The sequence below is a fragment of the Stigmatopora argus genome, chromosome 5 (assembly GCF_051989625.1).
Source record: "Stigmatopora argus isolate UIUO_Sarg chromosome 5, RoL_Sarg_1.0, whole genome shotgun sequence".
In the NCBI taxonomy this organism is placed as follows: domain Eukaryota; kingdom Metazoa; phylum Chordata; class Actinopteri; order Syngnathiformes; family Syngnathidae; genus Stigmatopora; species Stigmatopora argus.
In genome coordinates this window covers 5,255,318-5,271,099 of record NC_135391.1, presented here as the reverse complement: position 1 = coordinate 5,271,099, position 15,782 = coordinate 5,255,318, and the positions used below count along the sequence as shown (strand labels likewise).

Genomic DNA, 15,782 nt, shown 5'->3' with positions numbered 1-15,782 from the left:
TACAATGCAAATTGCTTGAGCGTTGAAATAAGATATTATATCCCCAGTTGAGCCAGAATGGCGGAAAAAAATGAATTACCAGATAATGAGGGAGAAACTGTAGCAGTCCAAATGCATTTGAATGAGAGTAAGAAAGTGCATAACAACTTTGGGTGTCAGATGCAACATTAGCACATATTAGCATGTTTGATTTTCTCATTTTAATATGAGGTATGCTACAAATGATTGACGAAATAAAAAGGATAAAATCTATGCTTTGTTATTTATTTTGGTACGCTTTGTTATTTATTTTAAAGAGTGCACCAATATATAACCACAAAACAGGAGGCGCCAATAATTATTTATTTCAAATGTTGGCCGAGCATCTTTTAAGGCCAGCAAACAAAAATCTACTCGGCTTTAGCTAGATGGAAAAAGCTTTTCACACATTGAATGTGTTGCCACTAAGCATGTCCTTAGGAAACGCACTCCTACTCCAAACACTCCCACTCAGTGAGGTCATTTTCCAGGTTTTTATTTCTGTGTTATTGAAGGATGATGGCAGCCATAACAAAACAATCTTAGTATCCTTGCCAATGAAATGTTACTCACTTAAGTCTCTTTTACACTTCTTTTTTCACAGTTATGGACCACATATCCCTCATATTTTCAGCACAAATCAGATTGCCTCGTTCTCAGGTTGCTAAGATCTTGGTCGACGTGACCAGACTTTTGGTGAAAAAAGACACCGTGAGTGATTACTGATGGGAATGTCGGGATTTGCGTTTAAACTGGCAGCATTGTGTGGAATTTTTTATTTTATTTGGTGGGATGTCGAATGGCTCTAAATTTTGGACTCTAATACACAGTTGTCAAAGTGGCGGCCCGTGGACCAAATCTGGCCCACCACATCATTTTGTGTGGCGCAAGAAAGTAAACGATGAGTGCCAACTTTCAGTTTTATGATGAAATTCAAATGAAGATTGTAGATTATTTCCTGTGTTTCCTCATTTTAAATCACGTGTCAAAGTGGCGGCCCGGGGGCCAAATCTGGCCCGCCGCATCATTTTGTGTGGCCCGGGAAAGTGAATCATGAGTGCCGACTTTCAGTTTTAGGATCAAATTAAAATGAAGAGTATAGATGTATATTAAATTTCCTGATTTTCCCCCTTTTAAATCAATAATTGTAATTTTTTAATCATTTTTTTCTGTGTTTTTAGTTCAAAAATCATTTTGTAAAATCAAAACAATATATAAAAAAAGCTAAAATAAACATTGTTTTAGATCTATAAAAAAACTGAATATTCAGGGCTTTTAATCCAGTTCTTTTAATCAATTTATTAAAAAAAAATCTAAATATTATATCTAAAATGGTCCAGCCCATGTGAAATCAAGTTGACGTTAAAGCGGCCCGCAAACCAACCCGAGTCTGACACCCTTGTTTTAAATCAATCCTTTTGTGAATGTCCAAAAATGATATCGATTAGCACGATCGAGAAAGCTGTCAATTTATTAATCGATTAATTTTGGCACCCTAGTTGGAAGACATAACGGCCCCCCGAATGTAATCCAAACTACCACGTGGCCCGCGACAAAAAAATGAGTTTGACACCCCTGCTCTAATACGATTCCAGTCGATAATTCACTTTATGTTGAAAAGGTACAGAAGTTTTAACTTTTTTTCCGCATAGTCTCCGTTGGCCATTTTCATTATTTCAAATACACCAAAAAAAATCATATTCTATTATTCAAGACATTCTTCAGGGGAAGCTCAAAAATGATAAACAGGAAGCAAAGTATCAAACAGTATACAGCTCTCTGAGGAAATCTTGGCAGGATGTAGGAAGAGGAGGTGGGCAGGGTTGTGTGTGGGAATGTGTGTGTGTATGTGTGTGTGTGTGTGTGTGTGTGTTTTTGAGGAGGTAAGGAAGAAGCGAATGGAGAGGAGCTGTCTAGTGACAGATCGCTTCCACGGGCCGTTCCCTTCAAGACATTACTTGATTAAAACGACAAAATCTAACTCTCAATTAGGAAACGTGTGTGCTCATATGTGTGTGTGCGACCCCCAAAATGCAGGTGGGCAGGTGCATGCTGCCCAAGGAGAAATAAGCCATTAGAGATTGCCTTGTAGACATTCCCAATCGTCTGACCTAGTTCAAAAGCATCTATTAATCACACTGGCATGAGGACGTATATCCAGAAAATCGTGGCGGTGGAGACGTAGTGACTCACACATAACGGATGGGGAAAGGAAATAGCGGTGGGACGGACTCTTATCCAGATAACGGAGGGTCAGGGGAGAAAGCTAACTGTCAAGCGGGTTATCGGAATAATCTAAGCAGAGATAAATGAAATAGAGTTGACCCGGCTTTCTCTTGTAGCTGCTGAAATATTCATATCTTTGTCAAAGGTACTCTGTTGACTGGATGAAAAAGTGTTGTAGCCAACCTGGTTTTACTGCCATTTTTAAAAAAATAATAAAAATTCGCTCAAACCACTACTAAAGGAGACGACGCGATGCTCGTTTAAGCCCATCAGTTCCTCTGTTATCTCTCACTATTTGACACTATTGTATCATCTATATTTTATGTCAACCGAGCATCAAAAACTAAAGACCAGAAAAGAGACATTTTAGTTTGCAATAGGCAGAGAAAAAAAGGAATTGCGTGGGTCTTGGGACATTGTTATGATTGTGTAAGTGCCAGTGTATTTGGATTAAATACATACTACTAATTGTGCATTTTTGATGTTTTGAAAGTCGCTGATCAGCTAGGAAAACTATCAAAGATTTAAATCGGAAAAACATATGGTGTGGTGCCATCTTACAGTCTTGGAGGTCCTATGCTTAGACTTTTTGCAAGATTTCAGAATGTGCCTGTGGAGATTTTAGTCGACTCATACCGAAGAAAATAATGTTCACTGATGTTACACAGTTGGTTGGTTGAAATCTCTTTTAGTTTTTATCCCCAAGGTATTTGTGAAGTTGAGGTTGAGTTTTCTGTCTGGTTCAGACAGGTTCTTTCACTAACTCCAAACATGTGTGTAAGACCAAGTATTTTATTTTTAAAAAATCCCAAAATAGATTTTTGGAAAGCAATATGTTAACAAAAATTAGATGAAAACCAAACAAAAAAAGATTAAAAATACACCTAAGCATTACGCTGAAAATAGTAGTAGTAATTAGTGGGACTGTAATTAGCGTGCTTTTTTCCCCTCATCATTAAAATGACCGGGTAAAGTTTGGTTTAAGTGTGTTACTTATATCGAGCCAAGTCCATAATTTTGTTTTGGCTCCAGTAATTTCTAAAAATCGCGCCTCTCAGAGACAGGATTTTGGCAATGGAAGCCAGGTATTCAGTGTTTGATGGGCATTTTTCAAATTTCCATTGCCTCATTTGCATGCCATCGTCACTTATTACACCGAGCAGACTTGTCACACGAGAATAGTCTGTTAGTGTGAACTCAAATTTAATATGGGCCTGCGTCTATTGTGTTTCAGTGCAGGTTTTTTTCTCCATCTCATCATTTGCACCTTTCCCAAAAGCGAAAAAGCTCTCCAAAGGTGTCACTTTTTCGTCTAGTTTGTTGACTTGCCATTTTGTAGTATAATTTGACTGAGACGAGTAGGACTCAGACTTTGATAATCCAAAATATGTCTGTGATCCACTAACAAATGCCCAAAGAATGGTACCATCCCCAGCCAGATGTCAGTTCCCATATTTGTTCCCAAATCTTTATATTTCCTTTTATCAAGAAATTTGGGACAGCTGCATGCTGCCAAAGTTTACGGGGCCAGTTTGGGTAAAGCCACTGCATCTACCTGCATGAACATACTACATAGTGAGGAAAGCAATGCTCAAACATGCATGCAAGCCTCACTAGAACTCCGACACAATTACAGTACAAAATAAACTAATTTAGTGAGTCATCATGCCTTCTTTTGGGTCCAACGTAAATGATATGCTTCTGCATGAGTAAAACCCACAAACCACAGTCAAACAACACTCTACTTGACTGGAAGTTGTAAAATCTGCAAAATTGAATCCAGTATGTTTCCCTCACTTCCTCCTGCAATAACCATGACGCCAAAAACTTTTGTCTACAGTGCAGTGTTTACAGAAAGTTCACACTCCCCTCCTTAAATGGCCTCTTTTTGGAATTAAAATCATTTATCATTTACCATATATTTATAATGGTTAGCTCAGTAGAACCATACCTGTCAACCTCTGCCGATAACTGCCCTTATAAATGATTATGATTCCCCTTACAAACCCCCCAAAAACCTTACAAACACCGTACGACGTACGGTGTTTGTAAGGTTTTTGGGGGGTTTGTAAGGGGAATCATAATCATTTATAAGGGCAGTTATCGGCAGAGGTTGACAGGTATGGTAGAACCCAGGAATTAGTGCATTAATGTATTAGGTGTTTTGATCACCAGACAAAAATCAGATACGAACATCCGCAGAATCCATTTGTCCTTACCTGACTCTGGGCCCATTGCGAAGTGGTTCCCGATGGGTGCGACCCCGGTTGACCCCTTTTAGTGTGCGTCGGTTAGCGGTGGAATAGTCAGGATCCAGCTCATACGGTTCCTCGTCCTCAGGGCCGAAGCTGCGGCGATCATCTTCCAGGCCATATGGTTCGGCCTGAAAGCGCTCAGGCTGCGAACGATTCAGGTCCACGGTGCTGCTACCCATAGGCACCTGGGGTTGGGCCACATGGCCATAGTCGTCCTTACGAATAGGCAGCGTATAGCTGTTCTCCGGCCGGTAGCTATTGGGCATGTAGGGGTAACGAGGCGGACGGAAGTTGATGCCTCGTGACAGGCTTCCGTAGTTGTCCGTCAAATCGGGGTAGCCGTCGTGTAGACCGTAGTGTCGAATGTACTGACTCTCTGGTGTCTCGGCGTAAGAATCGTTGAAAGAATTGTTGTAGGAGCGTGTCAAGGTGGACGAGGCTTGAGGCGTGATGAATCGATCGCTCCCGTTCTTCATGTAGCGCCGGTCAATGGAGTCGGTGTAGCTTCCCAATGGCGAAGAGCCCTCTGCTATCGGCAAGCCATCGGGGCCAAGAGGAACCTGACGCACAGTTCGCGTCGTTACGGTCTTCACCATTTTGGTCACCTGCAGAGGAATTCGGACAAATATGTCAGACATTTGGACACTTACCTTGCATCTAGCGACATGGTAGTTAGTCCCCAACATTAGAGACGATAAAAAACCATGCACCCTTTCTTAGTAAAGATATTTTTAGACACCTCTGGAACACCATGCAGAAAAAGGTTAAGGCTACTGTATAGAATTTCAAATTATTAAATTAACAATGGTCAGTGTACATACTTTAAAAAACAATTCTGATTTGACAAATACAACTAGACAAGAATCGTAAATGTCATCAAGATAGTATATTAAATTATTGAAGAAGCTGGGGAAAATAGAAGGATGATGAAACATCTCACTGTTAAATCAGCAATAGACAGACATCTTTAAAGGGAGTAGAGCCAAACTGTGTTATTCACAGCTGTAGTACCGTGACAAGCATCATGTACCTATTTATCATCAACACCTCATATGGAAGCAACAAAATTAATCATCTTCTGATTCTTACTCAAGAAAAAGCACCCCCCCCCCTAATTTCCTGTGTTATGAAGGATACAAAATTGGTTTGCTGCCCAGTGAATATTGTTGTGATCGATAATCTATTCTCTTGCATTCCCGGCTCTTAATTATCCGCTACATTAATTCTGATGATTAAAATAACTCTCCAATTGTATCACTCTGATGCATTCGTTTTGCACCTGACAGGGTTTTTGAGTCTCTTTACCTGTTGGAATTTCTTATGATTATGATTTTAGATTTATATTTTAAATCAATAATCTATAGCACCAGCTGGGATTGGCTCCAGCACCCCCGCGACCCTAATGAGGATAAACCGGTTCAGAAAATGAGATGAGATGAGACCTATAGCATTTATAGGTTGGAGACGAGAGATTGATAAGAAAAAGACTATAATTCTAAACAGTCCCGATAGCGGTTATATTGCACTGCATGGCTTCAAAAATCATAGGATTTTAAAATGATTTCAACTATATTTAAGTTTACAAACAACTCCAATTCTTAAACATTTAGAGGAAAAGTTGGAGTGCAAACAAAGACGCAGTATAAATGACAAATATGTTTTGAATAAGGAAAATATGAACTGTGCACTGAAATATTCAAACATAAATAAGCTATCCTGGTTTAGAAACAGACTAAAGCGAGGGAAAAGCCGCAGGTGCCAAACAGTCCACTTTACAAGGTTGTAAAATATTTCACTACCCACTTTTTTTGCAAAGGGGGGGTTAAACTGGCACAATGCGTATAGAACGAGGTAATAATTCAGGTTTTGGAAAAGCCTGTTATTGTGAAGTCCATGCATTAATTTCCTCCTGTTAGTTTTATCGCAAAATATTCAAAGCAACAGCAGGGGTAGCAAAATACACAACACAAATCACACAAGTTTTAGCATTCTTTACTGGCTCGATGTCAGATGGCGCATTGGTGATGATAGGGACTGGTGTTGGGGTCCTGGTGGCAGGCCTGGACTCCACTACCAGGCTTTCTGTCACTCTTACTGGATGAAAGGTTCGAAGGGTAACCATTTTTACCACCTTGGTCACCTAGATTTAAAAGGATGTGTGAGTGTCTGTCAAAAGTTGGATTTAGTTGCAGGACCTATTGACTAGGAAGTGTGTTTGTTTTGTTGTTGTTACCTAATACATACAACTACAGTACAAAATAATGTAATCCTCCTACTTGTTGCAATTTTTCTGGCAGCAAAATGTGCAATTTACAGAGGAGAGAGCAGGAATGCAACTCTTATTGGCTTAACTGAGCTTGAATTACCTTTGAACATGTGCCATCCATTCTAAATATACAGTAAATGGGCATTTGAATGTATATAGTATACATTCCAGGGCAATTGAAGAACATAGTATAATTGCTGTAGGGCACACTTGAAAATGGAAAAAAAAATAAAACCTATGCAGAGGTGTTACACTTAAATAATTATGTTTTTTTTATCTATAGAGACTGTGTTTCATGTGACAACATTTATATTGTCAACAGAGGGTTATTGAGTGTGTAGTCTAATATAAATGGGTTACTGTAAAACACTACGTTGACCAGGGGGGAAAACAAAATCTGAACAGTAGGAACTTTGAGATGACAAGTGACGTTTTTCTGCAGATTATGTCTCAACCTATTTACAACCAGAGAGATGTTTTGCTTCTTGTCTGATTTTCTGCTCCAAGTGAACAAAACCCTAATATTCTGCTCCCAGGGATTGTTGCAACTTTTATGCCTTTCCTGTTCCCTTGTCTCATAGGAATAGTCTGCAAGTAGTGTTTTACTGCACACAAGTGCCCTACAAAAGTTAACTTGTGACTACATCAAATCATGTGAGAGTGTGTGTGTGTGTGTGTGTGTGTGTGGCTGGTCCCGTCACAGTAAACACACTGGAGGGCATTGGGCTGCCCTAATGAGAGATTAGACTAGGCTTCATAATTACACTCTCTACTGAGTGGGATCACCACGCAGTGTTTGCCTCCCTTCTCTTAGCATCTGTGTGAATCTACAAAATGTAGAATCAAGATTTGTATAAAAGGGAAATTGGAAATTTGACCCAAAGACGAGACAAAGAACAAATCCTGTCGCTCGAACCACTGGAGCAACATGAATCTGTGACTAGACAGTCGACAAATGCTTGGTTTTCAACATCTGAGCCAAACAAATTCCTGCAAAACACTGGACTTAAATATGGAAAGTTGACAGTATTTAAACGCCCTGTGCTAGGTTGCTCATTTGGTTGATTATTTGTATACAGTATAACATATTCTACGAACAATAAGTTACATTTTTTTTTACAGTTTCGACTTACATGTGTGTTTTTTCCACTCAGACCCCCAACGGCCTTTTAGGTTTGTTTGTTTTTTAATCCTATAGTTATCCCAAAAACTGTTAAAGCTACATCAGCAGGTGCTTATTTTGCGTGTTTCCTATTTTTCTTTTTAATGTATAACAATTGGTCTTAATTTCTGATCAATTAAAAAACTGACCTCCCAAAAAAATGCAATTTATACTCCAGTGCAACTAATATATAAAGTATGACTTATACAACGGTGTCACTTATAGACTGCCAAATTTGTAAGGCAAGATATAATATTCTTAGGATCTTACCTTGGTTTCGGTGCGCCGTGTGGTCCCATCATCAGAAGTAACAACAGAAACATGAGAAGTAGGTGTCCCAGGGTCCTCCTCTATGGTAACGGTCTCCTCCACCACTTCTGGCGACTCCTGCATGGTGGAAAGGGACGTGGCGTTGCTGGGGCTCTGCTCCTGCACAAGAAAGCAAATCAGGCAAATTATTCGTTTTCGAAATCTTACGTATATTTGCATTTTCACATGAGAAGTCATAAAACACAAACACTGCCTCTACAGATTATTTTTTCCCTCAATGTTTGAAATTTGGCTCAGACAAGAATCACCAAGAAAAACATTTATGGAGTTATTTTCCCATCTTTAAATAAACACAGAAAAACGGATGTGATAAAATTAGCAAATAGGATAAATAAGATGCTAGCCCCATTTGAACTGAACGCCAAGATGTCCGCCCTCCTGCTGTCAGCCATGGTGGGTCCTGCTGTGCATCGTAGTGTGTGATCCCTTTATGACCCACATCTACAAAGTTCCTGATCGGCTTCCACCAGAACAGCGCTGTAAATGTGCTCTCAACAGAACTTCAAGCGTATGTATTCTCCCGAGTCCAGTAACAGAAATGGATCGTCAGCTAACAGAAGTAGAAGACACTGTAATATGCACAAAGCCTTATCTGCGAGTCTATTAAGCATAAGTCAAATTTTTTGCCAACCAAACTCACTTACAGCCATTACCACTTTCTGAGTCATGATGTAATCTAATGTAATATTGCATAAAGTGAAATAAAATGGGTGAACATAAAATGTGACACAAAGAGCTCTGCAACAGAGTGAACTGTAAATGTGGAACGAACCATTTTTTATCTCCCAATATTATTTGTGGTTATGGTTTACAAAAAGATCATGAATCATTTTATTCCTTTTAAAAATATTGCAGCGTGGTAAAGCCTGTAAATTTCGATACCGGGGCATTTTGCAATATGAAATACAATCCAGGATTTATAATGTGCCTGTGTTATTGCCAGCTTGGTCTCTTAATAGAATGACAAACTACAATCTAGATCTTGTTTTGATCCTTTCCAACAGGATTTGTTTTTAAACATATAGTATGTGGGTTTTAAGGAAGTGGCAACTACGCGGGTGAATGAATGTACCGTATTTTCACGACTATAAGGCGCACATAAGTCTTAAATTTTCTCCAAAATAGACCGTGCGCCTTATAATCCAGTGCGCTTTATATATGGACCAATACTAAAATTGTTATCACGATAAAATAAAATAAATCAGTCGATAGGGTACAACATCCTCTACAGCTCTCACAACTACGGCAAACAGCCCCCGACTCTACTATTTTCCCCGTAGAAAAAGTACTGTGCAGTGACTGCTGGGTAGTTCTTTTGTCAATACACCCAATGGATTGTGGCCCGTGTACATCAACATCAAACGGGTTTTTAGCATGTGGGTGTAACGTGTATGTTTAAGCTAGGGTATGTTTTGCCATGCCTGGCTGCGTCTGTAAAAACGGTGCGTCCTTTGTGTGTGTAAAATATAGAAATAGCACTCGTTATTGACACTGCGGCTAAAAATACGATGCGCCGTATAGTTGTGAAAATACGGTACAACAATCAGAAAGCAACTGACTCACGTGAGTGGGAATTTATTAACTCCCCACTGCTTTGTCAGCTGATGTAAACTGAAATAAAAGTCACTGCTGAGACAGACATACAGCACACTGGCATATGCCACCTCTGCGCATAAGTGACAAATTACGGTTCTCCTGATGAAACAAAAAAAATCCTTTCTGGCAATAACTGGGAATAAAAAATTAATTGCAATGAAGAGAGGGAGAAGACAATGGAAGCCGAAAAAAAATATAATGCAGAGCTGGCATTATGCCCATTAATAACCTAGATAAGGAAGGTAAATTGTGCCGAATTAGAAGCTGAACAATCTTGAATGCAATAAATCACCCATAATTAAAGTGGTTTAACAATTTAAAATATATATCCACATTAGTTTCGACTGTGTATAATACTTCTTCAAATGGGAAAGAGGGAGAAATCAATAATCCAATCTGCTTTGACTAAAAAAAAACACCCGAGGCTATCACACTACAGTTTTCTTTCTAAGAGATTGTAATGTAAGCATCCACTTTGAAGGAACATACTCAATACTTCTCAATACTAGACCAGTTCTACTGAACCTAAATGTTTTATCTTAGGTTGTTGCAAAAAAAAAAGGTACTTAAAATGCAAAATGTGCCAATTGTCACTGATGGTCAACCTTAACTAATTTACTCTTTGTTTGCCTTACTTAAGCAACAAAAAGTACATGAAACTTTTCTATTTACCTGCTCTGATCAAACCTGTAATAGGCAATTACACCTCTGAATTGAGCACAATAAGGTCAATACACTTTCAAAAGCCCCCCAAAAAAGAACTAATGATTGAGAAAGCTGTGTGTGGCAAGTTTGATGGATTTGTTGCAGTTTCTATTACTGACCCAAGAACACAAAAGAAGACAAAGAAGACAACAAAATAGTCTATTTTGAGTAGGCAAGCCGAGAAAAAATATGACAAGTGGTTACACTGTGTTCCTACTTACAAAGTACTTGCTGCTTTCGTTCATTTTCTTAAATAACCCAGTAATCAAGAGATTAAGAACACAAACAAAACATCTATAATAATGATATTACATTGTACAAAGCAATAAAGATATAAACAAATTATTCATAATATTGTCATCCAGTTTATTATAAATGTCATTTTCAAATTATTTAAAAGGTTTTTGATTCATTGTAAGAGTATAAAAAAAAAAATAACAACTCTCTAATTGACAATGTGCGAATTGCCTTCGAGACGTACGCTTTGGACAGACTTCTTGTTAGCTCATTAGTAATAAAGCTTTTACAAATTCACAGTACTTTGGGGTCCTTTGTAATAAAAGTTGACTGGGTGTACCCTAAGAAGAGGCAGTTAAGTCAGAGCATGTAATATAAGAGATACAATCCTGAAGTTGTTTGAACCAGAGCCTTTGGCAAAACATGGGGCGCATAGGAATGAGATCCTTAGTTTTTTTTTTTTCGCTGACAAACAGGATCGCGATCCAAGCTTCCCGCTGTGCCTCTGGTTTGCGTTCCCTGCTCGCTTCCACTCATCTCTGCTTGTAGTAAGGGGAATTTAGGAGTTCAATTTAGCAGTCCAACTTATAAATAAATGATTAAAAGCTGTCTAGTAATAGCCTAGCTTCCCTGTCTGAAAGGATGCTTTGGTGCTCAAGGGCAGGATGTGTTGAGCAAAGTAAATTTAAGGGAGGGAGATACTGGTGCCAATTTTGTTAGGGTGAATTAAATCATTGTAACGTAAATTAGAGATTGAGGAATACACTTTAATGATATATTATGACCCAAAACAAACAAAAAAATGGTTTTGGATACAATAAGAGCAAATCCTGACATACTGTTGGAATTTTACAGTAAAAAAATATATAGGAGGACACAAGAAATAAAATTTAAACAATTTCAATAATCTTGAGTGGTGTGATAATTTAAATACTGCGAACATTATTGCACTCCGCTTTTGTTTGTGGAATAAGGCATTTTGAGAATCGTACCGTTAAAATAATTAAGTAGAAACTACAATATGCACATGGATCATTTTATAATAGATATCCAAATGGCATTTTAGGCATTTTTTCAATATGCTTTGAATGACTGTTAATATGCAGCACACTTGAGTGAGCTCATGTCGAGTTCATGCCATTACAACAGCTAACGAGGGGACATATGGCATCTTAAAAGTGACTAATCCAAACTATAACGGATTGCTGCGCATCTAAAAGGCTAAAGGGGAGGTAGAACAAGAAGCCGGGGGATAAGCTACACAACACTGTCAATTAGTAGCAGCCTACTATTTGCTGTCAATCTATACTCGTGTGTTCGACGGCTTGTCAGGAAATAACTGAAATGTGGACATAAGGCAGGTATGGAATTCCTTCTGTACAAATAGGAACAAAAAGGATCATAAAAACAAAACGTCAATTCAAGAATTACTCATCCCTGCATAGGTTCGTCTGTCACATGTATTTTATTTATGTTTACTGTACAGTATATCATGTACCAAAACAAGCTAAACTTAAATAATATGAGGAGTACTATGGAATACTTCTTTAAAAGCTGTTATTTAAATAACTGGAGAGCTAGCTACAATAGTGAGTTTGATATTATAGATCAGGGGCGTCAGACCATTTTAGATATAATATTTAGATTTTTTTAAAATAAATGGATTAAAAGAACTGGATTAAAAGCCCTGAATATTCATTTTTTATAGATCTAAAACAATGTTTATTTTAGCTTTTTTAAATATATTTTTAGATTTTACAAAATGATTTTTGAACTAAAAACAAATGGATTTAAAAATTACAATTATTGATTTAAAAGGGGGGAAATCAGGAAATTTAATATACATCTATACTCTTTATTTTAATTTGATCCTAAAACAGAAAGTCCGCACTCATGATTTACTTTCCCGGGCCACACAAAATGATGCGGTAGGCCAGATTTGGCCCCCGGGCCGTCACTTTGACACGTGTTATAGATGGTCATGGTGGTAAGCAACAATTTTAGCCACAATTGCTTTGGGGCATTATGACAGATGCGAGGCCACCAATTTGCACCATCAACCTTTCCCCTCATGATCAACCAGTCATTCTCACACTACACCGTCACCCAATTAAAAAGTCAAGGTGGTGGTTACAAAGTCAAGTGGACATGGAGGAAATTGCCTAAAAACCAATAAAGTGACTATGTGTACCATATATTTTCAATATTGTGATTCCATGAACCTGTTGTTGTGTTGCACAAAAGACTTTGATTCATTGAGAAATCCTTCATCCCATTTCCACCATGTGTTCATAGTCCAGTATAGAGGTCAGCTTGAGAATTGGTTACACCACCTGGCTGTGCCAAGCCAGGAGATAAGAGTCACCTTCCTTCTTTTACAGATACACTAATGCACGCACAAGCAGACAACTGCTCAGTCTTTAGCCTAACCCCTGTGCAGTGACTAACAGGATTTCACTCCTCAGACATGCCAGCAATCATTACATGGTTCTTACACAATTAACTATCCGGAAAAGATCCCCTGACGAACTTGGATCACCCAACTTCCAAGTGGCACATAATGTTTAACCACCTGCCCTTTTGACAAAAAAAAGATCACATGATGAAGTTAAAATAACAGTATAGGAGACAAGGAGCATGCTTTGCAAAGAGACTTACAAATTAATAAAAAAATGAATTGGAAATGTGCGATTCAAAAATCCAGTCAAAACATGAGACGGTTGTGAGATGAAGCAGAGCTCAAGAAAAACAACCAGAGGAAGAAGAAGTAGAGAGTTGACAATGCATGGCAAAAGCCCTAAAAAAGATATATAGGAAAACATGCCATGAAATGAAGTGGTATTGAGTCCAATTTTTAAGTCAGTCCTCGACTATTTTAGACTCTTTACAGCTGACTTTGTGGATTATGGTACCTGAACATTCATGGCTACAAAATACTTTTGAGGGACTGTTAAAGAAATGAAATGTGCTAGCAGAGGAAGGCAAATAAACCAGAAGAGAGAAGTAGAAAATCCAAGATGAAGCCAATGGAGGTAATCTTTCCTCTCGTGACTGGCTTTGAGCCAAAACTCAGCCTCTTGCTCTCTCGCTTTCATTCTGTAGCAACCCTTCATTATTTCTCACTACAGTCCTTTTTGGTTTAAAAACAAACAGACAAGTGCTGAACCTAATAGAATCAATGCAAAAAAAAACACAAATTCAAACAAGCATAGTAGGACGACTAAAAGGACAACAAAACGTCCCACTTCAATCGGATTTCAAAGACAGGAAATACAAGGGTTATTTTCAAGGGTAATGGCAATTCATAAGCGTTTGAACAGTGAGTGCGGAAATGAAGGAAAGACGGAGAAGAATAATTCAGAGCGTGGAAGCATATTTGCGGTAGCTTGCTGCAGTCCACATTTTCTGGGTCTGTTGCCATTGCACATGCTTAACTTCCCAGAGGGAGGGTTGTTTGTAGTAGTAGTAGTGCTCCTCCCCACAGCCTCCGGATCCCTGTCAGCATGATTTTGTCAGCAAAGTGTAGGTATGCGTGTTGGGTGGTAACAATAAAGTGTGCAGAAACATTGGGAATGTAAGGTTGGCCCATAGCAAAGTTCATCTGAGGTCTTGCTGAGATTTAGGGAGTTGTGAAAGGGGACATGCATATGTTCATCTCTCTGGTTAAGTCAAGCGACATACCCCTTGACACCCACCCCAATAAAAGACAGATCAGCTGCTGCCTATGGGTCTCCCAATTAAGAGATAATAAACATGGTGCAGTCCAATTATTCCTTACCTATACATATATGAACTGTTAAATTGGAGAAGAAAAAAAGAACATTTGCAAGGACCTAGCCAGGCTCTATAGGAGCTGAAGAAATCTTAAAACTTGTGATTCGCAGGAACAGAATTAGCTGTTGAAATGTTATGTTGATTTGGTTTGAACATCGCAGCTCAACTGTTTCAAGATATTCATCCGCTACTACAAAACGAAAAACCCAGTCGGCGGTTTTCTGTAGATAGAAAAGTTAGATAATAATAGAGGCATGCAGCAGTCTTCCCATAGAGTTGCTTTAAATTTGTATAACACTCAACCACAATCTGACATGGGTGGGTCAACCAGAGTACACACAGTGTGCACTTCATCTCACTCCAACCCACACTGCCATTTCAGCGGTTCTAATGAGAATAATTCAGTAGCAGAATACAGAAAAAGGGAAACTCCACTGTCTTTCGTTTCATTAAAGATCAATCTAGAAAAGTACCATATACTTAATCTGCTACTAATGATCTGCGTGCAACTGCAATCGTACGCATGTGTGTCACGGATGCAGCAATTAAGGATCTCTGTGGCTTAATTTAAAAGCTCTGAGCTGACCATGAATATGTAAAAGGGATATCTGAAATATAATTTTCTCCTTTTTTATGTCCCATTTTGCAGAGCCAACAGTTTGCAACGGACTCGGCGTATGCAAATAAATAGTATGTTTGAAGCTGTTTTTCTACACCACGGTTTTAATCCCGAGTATTTGTTTGATGATTTAAGAATATCAAGAGCACTGTACTTAAAATAATCATGTCAGCGCTCTGGAGAGACTATACTATGAATGGAGAGTAGAGCTTTTTTGCCAAATCCAAGCTGAAAGCGGTATGGGCTGATGTAAAAGACAGAATGGGCTAAATGAGAATGAGTGGATCCTTTTGTATTTATTGTTTGTTGTTTGAATGAACGTGAATCTCCTGAGAGAGAAATATGTTCTGGATTTGAAGGGGTCTCACAGGTGTGGATATGTTAAGGCCTGCATGAATAAAGTCATGTTTTATTTCTATGGAATGCACTATACAAACTAGGAGCCTGTGTTACTCTGCAGGTGGTTGGGAGGACGATGAGGATGCAGACAAAATATGGATAATCTCCTCTCAATGTCGGGCTAAGCCCCACTTTGTGGCAAGGTTGCCTTGCTGTGCAGTTCCCCCTCTTGCACGGCCAAGCAGCTGCAAGCCC

The 15,782-nt window shown here is 38.7% G+C and overlaps 1 protein-coding gene across 8 annotated transcripts in view; it reads right to left on the bottom strand.

Annotated features, from left to right (window-relative positions):
- Positions 1-15,782, bottom strand: part of arvcfb (ARVCF delta catenin family member b) — a 340,912-nt gene that overhangs the window by 255,106 nt on the left and 70,024 nt on the right. For all 8 annotated transcript variants that reach the window (XM_077601832.1, XM_077601828.1, XM_077601831.1 and 5 more), the window contains 2 exons: positions 8,198-8,356; positions 4,464-5,104 (listed from right to left, as the gene is read on the bottom strand). In XM_077601832.1, coding sequence (XP_077457958.1) covers positions 4,464-5,104; positions 8,198-8,356 — 800 coding nt within the window. The remainder of the gene's footprint in view (positions 1-4,463; positions 5,105-8,197; positions 8,357-15,782) is intronic.